This window comes from Primulina huaijiensis, chromosome 14, assembly GCF_012295235.1.
Source record: "Primulina huaijiensis isolate GDHJ02 chromosome 14, ASM1229523v2, whole genome shotgun sequence".
In the NCBI taxonomy this organism is placed as follows: Eukaryota; Viridiplantae; Streptophyta; class Magnoliopsida; order Lamiales; family Gesneriaceae; genus Primulina; species Primulina huaijiensis.
This window is the reverse complement of record NC_133319.1, coordinates 2048419-2062499: the sequence shown is the minus strand read 5'-3', so window position 1 is coordinate 2062499 and position 14081 is coordinate 2048419. Positions and strand designations below refer to the sequence as shown.

At 36.6% G+C, this 14081-nt stretch overlaps 3 protein-coding genes across 3 annotated transcripts; 2 read left to right on the top strand and 1 right to left on the bottom strand.

The window, feature by feature from the left end:
- Positions 1-1027: 1027 nt before the first annotated feature.
- LOC140957363 (protein SAR DEFICIENT 1-like) lies at positions 1028-3144 on the top strand. The gene is made up of 6 exons (XM_073414588.1): positions 1028-1255; positions 1392-1964; positions 2061-2221; positions 2323-2514; positions 2595-2697; positions 2871-3144. Exons 1-6 carry the CDS (start codon positions 1240-1242, stop codon positions 2915-2917), a joined length of 1092 nt encoding a protein of 363 aa, XP_073270689.1. The 5' UTR covers positions 1028-1239; the 3' UTR covers positions 2918-3144.
- Positions 3145-3163: 19 nt separating this feature from the next.
- Positions 3164-5667, bottom strand: LOC140957361 (LEAF RUST 10 DISEASE-RESISTANCE LOCUS RECEPTOR-LIKE PROTEIN KINASE-like 1.2). Its single transcript, XM_073414586.1, has 4 exons — positions 4749-5667; positions 4606-4641; positions 4243-4479; positions 3164-4145 (listed from the first exon to the last, which is right to left on the bottom strand). The coding sequence occupies exons 1-4, from the start codon at positions 5413-5415 to the stop codon at positions 3301-3303; spliced, it is 1785 nt and encodes a 594-aa protein (XP_073270687.1). The 5' UTR covers positions 5416-5667; the 3' UTR covers positions 3164-3300.
- Positions 5668-7988: 2321 nt separating this feature from the next.
- Positions 7989-14073, top strand: LOC140957360 (kinesin-like protein NACK1). The gene is made up of 15 exons (XM_073414585.1): positions 7989-8266; positions 8581-8906; positions 8999-9088; positions 9186-9286; positions 9731-9847; positions 9955-10036; positions 10129-10196; positions 10296-10355; positions 10448-10572; positions 10820-11018; positions 11133-11243; positions 11324-11413; positions 11576-12544; positions 12735-13057; positions 13149-14073. Exons 2-15 carry the CDS (start codon positions 8669-8671, stop codon positions 13474-13476), a joined length of 2901 nt encoding a protein of 966 aa, XP_073270686.1. The 5' UTR covers positions 7989-8266; positions 8581-8668; the 3' UTR covers positions 13477-14073.
- Positions 14074-14081: the final 8 nt, after the last annotated feature.

Genomic DNA, 14081 nt, shown 5'->3' with positions numbered 1-14081 from the left:
TTGCGGAATAAAATAACCAACAAGAACACAAAGATTTACGTGGTTCACCCAATATAGGCTACGTCCACGGAGCACTGCAACTTTTATAACTGGAAGAAATATTACAACAAGTGTATACACCAATACACTCAATATTTCTCACACTCCCAACCCGAGTATACCGAGAAAATAATTTCTCTAACTTACACAAAGAGAATTCCCGCACTCAAGAAAAAAATACACTCTTTTTTTTCTATGCACTCTCTTTTTATCAAAGCTAAAAATCTTTTGATTTTGGGATACTAAAAGCAAACAAGGAAGGCTCAATTTATAACAAATTTCTTGAACCAACTTTGAAGACTTCCCGATGTGGGATATGTGGGAAAACATTATTATATTTAATGTGTGGGCCCCACATCCTTACCTAACAGATCTGACCCAATTAAATGAAGCTCCAATGAATTAAATTGATATAATCAACTCATGATTAATCAATATAATTTGTTAACGAATTTATTAGAGATTTTTACGCTTTATGTTGATGCTAGTCGATCTTTTTTAAGGTCGACGTAAGATTTTGATACCGTCCAGAAAATCATCATCGCGAGCCATTAGAAAAAACGGTTTATATAATCCAAACCATCGCTAATTAGCGACGGTTTTTTTAGCAACGCTTTAGAGGAAAAAAAAAAACTAAAGACGCCTTGAATATAATCTATTTTTATATTTTCTAATTTGACAGCAACCTTACTAAGCTTGTATGAGAGTGTGTTGTCGTGTGGCAGTTGATCGGGTGTAAGGTGATTATGTCACCACAATTGTGATCAACTCTTAGCCTCTCCTTCCTATCTCCTTTTTCTTACCTTATTACAAACGCAACTATATTTATTTTATGTGACAGGATGACCCGACCCGACACGACACGACACGACAAACATAACTCATTTTCACAGCTATGAGTGTGTGTTGTTGTGTGGGAGTTGATTGGGAATAGTTAACGTCAAGGTGATTACGTCGCCACAATTTTCAATTCTTCGGCTCCTTCTTACCTTATTCCACGAAACTTGTCATAAAACTTATTTTATACCACTATTATTACATATATATTCCACAACTAAACGCTCTTTTGCTTCATATATGCACAATAACTATATAGTTTTATAAAAATTATAATTTCGTATCATATATATTGATTGTCGAGGGAAGATACGTACGGGGAAAACGAGATTTCTTTCCGGGTGGGTGCTCGACATTGGAACCATGGCTTCTGAAAAAGGTGAGTTTTTAGTTTTTTTTTATCAGACAAGGTGAGGTAAATTATGTAAAATTTTAAATGGAATTTTACGTAAATTCGATTTGATTGAATCATACTTAAATCTTAATATGATCCGATAATAATTCTCAAAGTTCAGATAATGAAGCGTTGGAAAATTTTTTGAGGACTCAAATTTTGAATTGTATCCCAAAATATCCACTCGACTTAGCACTTGATCGAAATGGCGAGTATGAAGTGCCGACGGACTTCAAATTAAGATTCAATCAAAGGCTTTCACTCCCAATATTCACGGGCAACAAGATTGTGGACATCCACAACAACCCTCTTCAAATAATCCTAGATAGCCACGATCATCATCAATATCCCCCTTACTCCATCGGGGTTGAAATCTTGGTCCTCGATGGGGACTTTCCAGGCAGTAGTCATAACGATACATGGAGTAAAGACGAATTTGCTCGGTATATCAAGAAAGAGAGAACTGAAAAACGGCCCTTGATTACCGGGGAATCGAAGGTGACCTTGTGGAATGGCGTTGGTGTGGTTGGGGACATCAAGTTTACTGATAATTCGAGCTGGATTCGGAGTAGGCGATTCCGGCTTGGGGCTAGGGTGGTGCAAATTCAAGGTGGGAACAGTTTGCAAAATATGATGTTAAGAATACGTGAAGCCGTGACCGAACCGTTTGTTGTTAAAGAACATCGCATTGAATGTAAGTATGTATTATATACATCTCATCTATTTATTTAGTCTCCTAAAAAAATTATTCAAGTGAAAGTCTAAGGATATATATGTTTGGAGAATGCAGTGTACAAGAAACATCATCCACCAACATTAGAGGACGAGGTTTGGAGACTGGACAAGATAGGAAAAAGGGGAGTGTTTTACCAGAAACTAGCATCTGAGGGCATTCACACCGTCCAAGATTTCTTGAAGCTTTTCATGGTTGATTCCTCAAAACTTAGAGAGGTGATTTCTTTTTATTTATTACATATTTAATCTAACACATATATAGGTGTATGTGTGTGTGAACGGGCGTGCGTGTTAATTACTGAATTCGAGCTGTGCAGATAATGGGAGCAATGTCGGACAGAATGTGGGAAGCAACCTTAAAGCATGCTAAGACTTGTGTGATGGGCACAAAGTTGTATAGATTTCATGGGGACAACTACATCTTGACCCTTAATCCAATATGTCAATTGGTGAAGATTGAAATCAATGGCCAAATTTACTTGGAGTGTGACTTTGAAAGGATTCAAGGGGTGAGTAAATTTCATCGAGTGAAGCATCTTATTTTCTCTACTCATCAAAATATGCAATAAATTTCCATGCATCGAAGCAGGCTCATATACAACGTTTCGTGAAAGATGCGTACGCAAACTGGAATTGTGTGGAGGAAGTCGATAGCGAAGCCCAAAACACTGTACAATTGATAACCAACAAAGGTACCATTTTCTACTCTCTTTTTTTTTTTTTTATCAGTATTCTAACTTTTCTTGCAAAATTAGATTAGATATTCAGATTCTTTATATATTATATAGCATAATTCGCGTGATCCTGAATCTATAAATTTACTGATTTATTTTGTACATTAATGAAACCTGTGATGTGGATTCAGTGTCAAGTAATGAAGAAGGAGGGGGGAATGCTCGGAATGGGCTCTGAATTCAGGTTTCTAGCTATATGTATCAGCCATGGAGATCATCAAAGTGGTGTATATATGATTTTGTTCTTTGAAAAATGTTGCCAAGTACTAGTTTTGTACGTTGGGCAGTTGATTGTGTATTAGTTGTGATCAGATTTATTAGATTAATTGTTCTGTAATATATTGTTTTGATTTGGCGAAAGGACATTGCTATTGTTCTATAGGGACATAATTAGCTTTTTCTTGTTGGGACAATGTACTAAAAATAGCTTGAAACTTATCAGATATTTTAATGTGCAAAATGGGTAGTTCCAAAAAATGGCCAAAATTTCAGGATGAAGCTCCTAAAACTAGATTGTTAAAATTTATATGTATGTGAAAAACAGATTGCATATGTACAAGATCACCAAACATCTGCACTCTTCAACAGTGCAATATCATCTGCTGGAATATCTGTATAAGCTTTACTCTGTATTTCCCGCAGAACATTCACCACATCTTTCATATATGGCCTCATATCCCTCCCATTCTGTAGACAACGAAATGCCAACTCTGCCACCGCATTCACCATTGTTCTCACCCTGTAATCTGACTCGAACTCGAGATCCTTATCCACAAGATCATGCAATTCAGCATTTTTTATCTTGTTAATAGCCAGTGATGACAAATTTATCTCGTCTCGATTCCTAGTGATGTCTACCGCGGTCTTTGAAGAAATAAGCTCAACCAACACGACCCCGAAGCTGTAAACGTCGCTCTTCTCTGTTAGCTGATAGCACTGGTGGTACTCAGGGTCAATGTAACCCAGTGTGCCTTGTGGGGCTGTAGAGACATGTGTAACATCCAATGGGAGGAGACGGGAGAGGCCGAAATCCGCAACTTTGACGCAAAGATTGTTGTCCAGGAGAATGTTAGAGCTCTTGACATCACGGTGGATGACATCTGAGGCGTGCAGATAGGCAAGAGCGCTCGCGGTTTCTATAGCAATGTTCAACCTGGCGGCCCAGGACAGGGATTTGGGTGTCACACGCTTACCGTGAAGATGATCCGAAAGCGTGCCATTCGGGATGTATTCGTACACGAGGAGTAAATCTCGACCTAATCGGGAGGTGCATCCGTAAAGCGAGACGAGGTTTTGATGCCTCATCCGTGTGAGGATATCGACTTCATTCATGAACTGCTCGACTCGTCTGCAGTTGTTTTCGTACAACCTTTTAACCGCAACAACGCGACCATCTCGGAGTTTGCCTAATCAAAAGGATCAATCAAACATGTTTATATACAAATGCCTTTATATGAACACATTCTTGGCTATGTATCTCTATCTTTGAATAATATCAAGTACCTCTATATACCGCTCCATATCCACCATCTCCAAGTTCCCTTCTGGGATCAAAACTTTGTGTGGCTTCATCTAGTTCTCTGTAACTGAAAACATGGACTCCGGGCTTCTCTAGATCTTTTAGTACTGAAGATGGATGTGAAACCGAAGATGAACTCCATTGCAGATTTTGGAGACGACGATGATACACAAAGAAAATTGTGCTCATTGTAAGTGCGGTAACTGCAGCTGCTCCTATACCTGGAAATCACACATTATCATCAATTCATTAAAAAAATACGTGTATATAAATAAAGATACAAGCATTATTGTTCTCTGGGATAATGTAAACATAAGATTTGAAGATCATTTAAAATGTATTTTTACCTATACCAATCTTGAGTCCCAAATTTAATCTTCTACCTGTGGAACAAAAAAAAAATAATTAAGGTCATGCACCAGTCGAAAACAAAAATCTTTATGTTAAAAATAGAAAGAAACGAATAGGGAAGAATGCAGTCCAAGCCCACCATTCCTCTCGCAGCCTACACAATCTTCAGCTTCTTCCCATTGCAAAACAAATCCCTTCTTCAAAATGTCAATATAACTCATATTCAACTGCGTGCCTAGATCATCAGTCCCCAGAGGTGTAATAACCAAAGCCTGGCACGACTCGATCGAATAGTTCATGTGCTCACCGAGTTCGACATGGAAAACAGCAAAAGAATGTTGACTGCCATTGCTAGCACAATCCACTTTATATATCTTTTGCTCGTACGGAGTGTCGCAGCCGTAGAAGACGAAGAGTTCATCCGTCGAAGGTCCGTAGCTAAACGAAGTCCTATCCAGGCTAAAGTTATGTGTAGGGACGGGGCACTTGTTGCCAACATCGTATACCTCGGACATAGCTAACAAAAGGGAATTGTTCTCATAAAACACGTCCTTAACGATTAAGTCGTGGTCGTTGATCCTGATCAAAGGTTTGTTTTCGTCACAGGAGACATCGAATTCAGGTAATCCACAGTGGGGCTGGTCCAGGCCAGTAACCCGAAAGGGGTGGCGTATGATCAATCCATTGCAGGTTCGAGTGGCACAACTAGTGGTTGAACTTGTGTTGGTAGATGTCGATTTTTTAACGAAAAGAATGAACAACATAATTATAGTAACAGGAGGACTAATTTTCTTGGATTTCAACATGTTTTCTGGAACTATTGATCTGTTTTAGAGTTGAGAAAGTGGTGAAGAATGGACACTGTGCAAAGGTAAAGAAGAAGGGAATATCAAAATAGATTATTGCTCAATTGGTAGGTGAAATACCAGGTGGGTATCATCTGATTCGATGAAATTTTCTTTGATTTTATGCCAAAAATACCATATTTTGACTAACTGTATCATTCTCCATAAGAAGCCAATTATTCATTCTTGACTTCAAATGGAAGCGCAGACAAGATATCTACCTCTACGCATGCTTTTACAGTTTGCGTGTGTGGGGTTTGTGTTAACAGCCAATTGGGCATTCATTTGCTTCATCTAGGAAAAGATAATAATTTGACTATTATTTAATTTAAGACTGAAATTGGATTTCATTGACCCAAGAAGGCGACTGTGTTCCAATTTTTGTTCAATTTGGCTTCCGAGTTGAATTTTTAAATACTATTAGTCATTTATTTTAGGTATATATTTTCAAATTTTATTTTCCTTTTGATATAATCAATCGGTAATCTTGTTCTTCCCGATCAATTTTATATTTCTACATATCAAAATTATAATATTTAAATTATTATTACTACTGCACAAGCGTACGACGCGTGACTGTAATCGTTTCTGGTCAAGAAAAACTAAATATATTTTGTTAGTAAAAAGTCGTTTTTTAAAATCCCCAAAGATAGAGACTAAAAATGATTTTTTTTAGTATGTCTCTTGTGAGACGGTCTCACGAATCTTTATCTGTGAGACATGTCGACTAAGAGATCCATTTTCATGAATGACCCAAATAAGAGATCCGTTTCACAAAATACGACTCATGAGATCGTCTCACACAAATTTTTGTCCTTTTTTTTTTCTCAGCAAACAAAAATGCTTCCTCAGTTGAAATTTGACATCTAAATGACGTAAGCACGAGGGGGAATGAATTTATTAGTAGTAGTATTATTATTTTGTATTTTAATTATTATTTTATTGACTGAGAAGATTAGTCATTTTATTATTTTGTGTGTGATCCTATTTATTCAAATTTTATTTTCGTTTTATTATTAATTTTTTTTTGTGTGGTTTTCTTCAACGTCTCTCTTCTTACGTTATTTTTTATTTGTCTTCTTTCTAGCTTTGAAAAATTACAAAGGGGAATGAATTGATTAGATGTGATGAAATTATTGGAGAAATTTCATTTTTGGATATGTATATTTACTTTTTTGTGATTTTGGTTTTTAATATTATCGAATTTCAAAATTGGTAATGTGTTTTTTTGATTTTTGAAAATTATAATGTCGCTACACACGTCAACGTCAGATCAACATCTCATCAGTGTGACCACGTCAGCACCATATCGTCAAAAACTAAAATTGCAAAAAAAAAAAAAATCATATTTGACCATATAAATGACTAAAATCGTAAAGAAAAAAGAATAAGACTAAAATGAAAATTTTCACAAACTATTTTACAACCATTTTCTTCTGAATTTTTTAAACCGACCAATTATAATTTCAATTTTGTTGATTTTTTTTTCAATTATATAAATTTGTATTCGAAGATATCACAAAAAGAATAACATTTTTTTAGGGGGAAAAAATTGGAACGGAAAGTTACTCATTAAAGTTCCACCACACGCATGATTTAATGGCTATACATAGCCAGCTGGTTTGGTATAAAAATTGAATATATCTCAACGGATATCTATATTGTGAAATATTATAAAATTAATATCATTTCAGGTGTCCGAATATTCATTCAATTAATTGTTCCAAATATATAATATGACAAAAACTTGTGTGAGACGGTTTCACTGGTCGTATTTGTGAGACGGATCTCTTATTTGGGTTATTAATGAAAAAGTATCACTTTTTATGCTAAGAGTATTACTTTTTATTGTGAATAGGGTAGAGTTGAACCGTATCATAGATAAATATTTGTGAAACCGTCTCACAAGAGATCTACTCTAATATGATATATATTGAAAATAGTCGATTATATTTATGTTGTATATAAAACAAAAGTATTACTTTCACAATTGCATCCACTCACTTTATAAGGATTAATATCGAGTCATATGACCATGACTAAACAAAATATTCACAAAAATTCATGTAAAATTGTCTCACGGTTTAATTTTGTGAGACAGATCTCTTATCGTAACTCCACTCATGAAAAGATATTACTTTTTATGCTAAAAGTATTAGTTTTCAGTATAAATATGGATCAAGTCAACTCGTCTCACAGATATAGATTCGTGAGAACGTCTCACAAGATATTTATTATATATATATAATGAGAAACAATGTGAATTTTGTATGGGAAAATAATTTTTATTTTGTTTTTAAAGTATAACAATTTTCTCAGAAATTTTTATACAAAATCACCGTCATAATAACAATTGTAAATACAAATATGAAAGGACGAGGTTAAAAGGCAATTAAATAAAACGTCGGGGGCATATTGGACAATTGATACAACATCTTTTTCTCGGGCCGAAATAATAAAACCGTGAATCGTAGTGAGATTCTCACGAAATCAATTAACAAGCCACGAGGCACGAGCCAATAAAATAGCCGTTGCAAGTCCCAAATTTTTTAAAATCCAAAATCATCGCTCAGACACAAATACAGTATTTTTATTGCTCGCCTCTTTCCTTTTTCGTATCTCTTGCTCTGATTTTGATTCGCGTGAATCTGGTTGAAAATCTCCAACCTATCAATTCTCAGGCATTCTATGGAATTCTTTGAAATTGATTTTTGTTAATTTCCTTGATTTCTGCTAAGCTGCTTCACTGAAGCTTTGCTGCTCTTAATTTGAGTTAGATCTGATTGGAAATCTATCTGCGCTCAGTTCTCAGGTGGAATTCTTCACTTATCTGTCATTTGTTACTGTTAATTTTATGTTCTTTTTCTGTTTCCAGATTGTTGCCATTAATAATATTTATGTCTGGATTGTGAATTTTTCTGCTCACTGTTAACTTGATCTTTTTCTCTGTTTCGTTTTCGGTTTAATTTGTCCTGTGATGAGTCTAGTAAATTTATTTTCTTGATTTAGATCGTGTTGGATCAATAGTTGTCATTGTGAAGAACAGTTCGATTTTATTGCAGAAGTAGTAACACTCGTCTATGTGACTGTTTATTCATTGATTTTAGCCTATTTTGAAAGTTTCAGATCGTGCTTGAAGGGGGAAGTTTCTATCAGGAGCAAAATTACCCTTTCCTCGTTGAAGAATCTACTTTTTATAAAATCTTGAAGCGATATGACAGTCAGAACGCCTAGCACGCCTGCCGCAAAAATAGACAGGTCACCGGCAGCCACTCCAGGGGGACAGAAATCAAGAGAAGACAAAATTTTGGTAACAGTAAGGTTAAGGCCCCTGAACAAGAGGGAACAATCCTCTAAAGATCAAATAGCCTGGGAATGCAGCGATGATAATTCCGTTGTGTACAAGCCTAGCCCCCATGAACGTGGAGCTCAGCCAACCTCCTTCACATTTGGTAAGTGATATGTTAAGCATATGCTTGTTGGTTTTGTTTTGCCAATACTTTGGATTAAGAAATTCAATCGGAAAATCTTGCATTCGTTTCAGACAAAGTCTTTGGACCTGATTGTTCAACGGAATCAGTTTATGAGGATGGCGTGAAGACTGTTGCTTTATCTGCTCTCATGGGTATTAATGGTTAGTCAATTCAGTTACTACTTGCACAATGAACTAATGTATGTATCTTCTCGTTTCCTTCATAAAATACTTAGATTTTTCACTTGCTTTTGTGCAGCAACTATATTTGCATATGGACAAACCAGCAGCGGGAAAACTTATACGATGAAAGGAATTAAGGAGAAAGCTGTTAATGATATATACATGCATATAGTGAATGTAAGCGTCAATAAAAATGTCTTCTGTTGTGCATGTGCTTAATATTTTTCCTACCATCACAAATATTAGAGTTAGCAGGAAGCATGAGCGAGTGAAAAGACTTTTGAGTCATGTCATAAACATCTAAATCTGCGAGTGTTTATGCGTTCTTAATAGAGTTCATGTTCATCAGAATAAAGTAAACTAAAAGGTTTAATTATGGCAACACTAGATATCTCAAATTTGACTATTACTCCAATTTCTTCTTCAGCTCTTCATATTGAGTCTTGATTGAAAAGTAGAAGTTTTTCTTTGTATGTTCACATTTCACGTCTATTATTTAACTTCAAAAGATGCAAAATTTTAGCCTGGAAGCAGATTCTCACTGACGAATCCACGACTCCTTTTTTTCTGTGTGGTTACACTGTTGTTATTCTAACCCCTTGAATTTTGGCTACTAAACAGAATCCAGAACGAGACTTCAGAGTAAAAATATCTGGCCTAGAAATCTATAATGAGAATGTAAGAGATCTACTGAATTCGGAGTCTGGCCGTAATCTGAAACTCTTGGATGATCCAGAGGTGACAAACTCTTAGTTGTATCAAGAAAACTGTTATACTTAGTGTTATATGCACTTAGCCTTCATCTTCATCTTTTGACTTCATCAATATTTATTACCTGAGTGCAGAGAGGAACCCTGGTAGAGAAATTAGTGGAAGAGACAGCGAATGATGATCAACACTTGAGACATTTAATAGGTGTTTGTGATGGTAAACATTTGAAACCTTTGGCACCAAGATAGTTATACCACTACACATTGCTAAGAAGAATAGCTGATTTTGTTGCTCTTTCTTTCTTGTAGCTCAAAGGCAAGTAGGTGAAACTGCCCTCAACGATACCAGCTCTCGATCACACCAGATTATAAGATTGGTCAGTTTGCTTTTCATATTTCTGGTTGGAATACACGAGAAAATGTTTAGGATATATGTATTTTTGTCACTAATTTGAGTTCCTTAATTTGCAACACAGACTATTGAAAGCACTCTTCGTGAAAGCTCTGATCATGTGAGATCTTATGTTGCAATCTTGGTAAAATCAATTGTCTCTCTTCCATGATATAAGATCTCTTGGAAGCATATGACAACTTTTTTGATATTTTGGCTTGTCTTTCTGTTGTGCAGAACTTTGTTGATTTAGCTGGAAGTGAGAGGGCATCACAAACAAATGCGGAAGGTGCCAGACTTAGAGAGGGCTGTCATATTAACCTGAGCCTGATGACCCTCACAACAGTAATTAGGAAGCTCAGGTCAGAAAAAGCATCTAAATAGACAACCAACAATCGTGTTATCCTCCAGCGCCATTGCTTCTGGCACTTTCTTTTATTTTCTTTCCCTTTCGTTTTCTATATGTGGTTGAGGAGGGTTCATGGTATGATTGGATTTCGCTCAAACTTTTACAGACAGGATGAGAATGCTCTATTAATATTGCAAGAACGTGAGTTTGTCAAGCCAAATATTTTATTGCTTTTTAACTTGAAAACTATTGGCTTCCAGTGTGGGAAAAAGAAGTGGTCACATACCATACAGAGATTCAAAGCTAACACGCATACTGCAGCATTCACTGGGTGGAAATGCGCGTACTGCCATCATATGCACATTGAGTCCCGCTTCAAGTCATGTTGAACAATCACGTAACACTCTTTTGTTTGCCATCCGAGCCAAGGAAGTGACAAATAACGCCCAAGTGAATATGGTACTTTCTTTATCGAGGAGCATTAGTCCATACACAGATATATGTTTTTCTCCCCTTCATTCAACAATATGGAGCAATTATAGTTCTTTAATATTGTTTGGATGTTTTTGTCAGGTTGTTTCAGATAAACAGCTTGTCAAGCATTTGCAAAAGGAAGTAGCAAGACTGGAGGCAGAGCTACGCGCACCAGATCCATATAATGAGAAAGATTTAAAAATTATCCAGGTTCACTATCTTTACTCGTTTTTTCTTTTTTAAAAAAGAAGGGCCTCAAAGTTTTATTGTATTTTAACATTATGCTTTAGATGGAGAAGGAAATGGAGGAACTAAAGCGACAAAGAGATCTAGCACAGTCTCAGGTGGATGAGTTGAGTAGAAAACTGAATGAGGAACAGGTATCTAATTTTGTCTCATTTTAACTCTCCCCTCATTTATTTCATGCATCTTGATCATCAAAAACCATTTTACTATATTTTCTTATAATAATAACTCTCTAAATTAAATGTTTTATAGCTTTCTCTGAAGTCTAAAAACTCGTATTTTTCTATGTAATTCAGGTACACAAACCTTCTGAATCACATAGCCCTGTTGCAAGGAAGTGTCTGTCTTTTTCAGCAACTTCATTACCAAAACTTGATGGAAGTGAGTTTGGACACCACAAAAGAATAAGTAATACAGTGGGAGTAAGCAATACACTGGGACTGCGGACGATGAGGCAATCATCAACAGCTCCTTTTACACTGATGCATGAAATTCGGAAACTTGAACAGCTTCAGGAGCAGTTAGGTGATGAGGCCAATCGAGCTCTTGAGGTACTACAGAAGGAGGTAGCATGTCATAGACAGGGTAACCAAGATGCAGCAGAGACTATTGCTAAGCTGCAAGCAGAAATAAGAGAAATGCGTGCCATTCGGCCAGCTCCAAAAGAACTTGAAGTTGAAAGTGTTGTCACAGTTAACAAGAGTGTTGGTGCAAACCTGAAGGAAGAGATAACTCGACTCCACTCTCAAGGAAGCACCATTGCAGATCTTGAAGAGAAACTGGAAAATGTTCAGAAGTCTATAGACAAATTAGTTATGTCACTTCCAACCAATAATGAACAGCCAGCCAAGGATGAAACTCCAAAATCAAAGAGTGTTTCTAAAAAGAAAAGGTTACTTCCTTTAGTTTCAAGTAACAGTCTCAACAGGCAAAATTTCATAAAATCTCCATGTTCACCTTTATCAGTTTCGAGACAAGTATTGAACGGCGAGACAGAAAATCAGGCTCCAGAATTGGATGATACGGTGTCTAATGAAATTCAACCAGTTTCTGAAAAAGATACCCCCACAAAGAGTGAAAGTGGAGATGTCTCCTCAAAAGAAAACACTCCGTATCGACGTTCAAGTTCTGTCAATATGAGAAAAATGAAAAGGATGTTTCAAAATGCGGCAGAAGAGAATGTTAGAAGCATAAAAACTTATGTGACAGAACTTAAAGAGCGGGTTGCCAAGCTGCAATACCAAAAACAGCTTCTTGTATGCCAGGCAAGCTAATTATTCTCTATCAACTTCTTATTTCAGCATCAATAGATTATTCTTAAACCATGAGATTACACAGAAAACCTAGACGTGTGTGCAGGGAGCTTCTTTTCTTTGCATGCACCGAGTGCATATTAGGTGTTCCACATTTTTCAGTTATATTTGACCTTCCAATGTTTACTTCCTATGCCTTTAGGTGCTCGAGCTCGAGGCTAACGAAGCTGCTGGACACAATTTGGATGATGGTGAGATTCTTCCTGAGATACAGGAGTCCCCTGCATCGTGGCATACGACTTTTATTGAACAGAGGCAGCAGATTATCGAGTTGTGGGATGTTTGCCATGTGTCAATCATTCACAGGACACAATTTTATCTGCTATTCAAAGGGGATCATGCTGATCAGATATACGTCGAAGTGGAGCTCAGACGCTTGACATGGCTGCAGCAACACCTAAACAAACTTGGAAGTGCAAGTCCTGCTCGTGTGGGAAACGAACCCACAATCTCTTTATCATCAAGGTTCATCATTCTCTATCCTGAAAAAGAATTTTTTTTTTATTGATCATCAAGTTAAAGCCTCTGATTTCAAATTATCTACTATGTGATTCAGCATCAGAGCGTTGAAGCGTGAAAGAGAGTTTCTTGCAAAACGGCTTACAACACGTTTGACGACCGAGGAAAGAGAGGCCTTGTACATGAAATGGGATGTACCATTGGAGGGGAAACAACGAAAGATGCAGTTTATAAACAAGCTCTGGACGAATCCGTATGATGTTAAGCATGTGCAAGAGAGTTCTGAGATTGTTGCAAAGCTTGTGGGGTTCCATGAAGGTGGAAATATGTCGAAAGAAATGTTTGAGTTGAATTTTGCGGTTCCATCCGATAAAAGGCACTGGTTTATGGACTGGAACCAGATATCAGACCTCCTTCACCTGTGAGAAATTTTAACCTTTCTGCTCATAAATCATAATCTATGTTCCTTTGTATACAAATTAAGGAGACTCCCAATTTTCTTAGTTTCTCTTGGTGTTTAAATGATGGTATTACTGATTGTACCCGCCACCATTGAAATTGTATGTGACAGAATGGCCACCATGATTCAATTTATTTAAAGTTTAAAATTCTTGAGTCTCTTTGTACCAAGCCCTCCCTATTTTTCTTAAATTTTTGCATGTAATTAATGGCATGTTAACTTCACCTAATATATATTTATCCATAGCATCCGCATTGGATAAATTAATATTTCGCTTCATGGGTCAGCCACTGCAAGCTTTAACTTTTTGGATCATGCATCAGCCTAAGATCACAACGGCTGGAGCAAACATACCACACAATGGATATCCACACGGGTAAGTCGAAGGCTACCTAGAAAGAACCATACTTGTGTAATATTTTCGGGAAGATTGAAGAATGTAACAGGCATTACCTGATTCACGGCACCGTGTGCCAAAGTTTTCGCCGTTTTGAGATTGGCACAGCCTTTTAAAAGTAAGAAACCATTCTTCGAACGGAAAATAAATAAAATACTTCACACTTCAGTAAA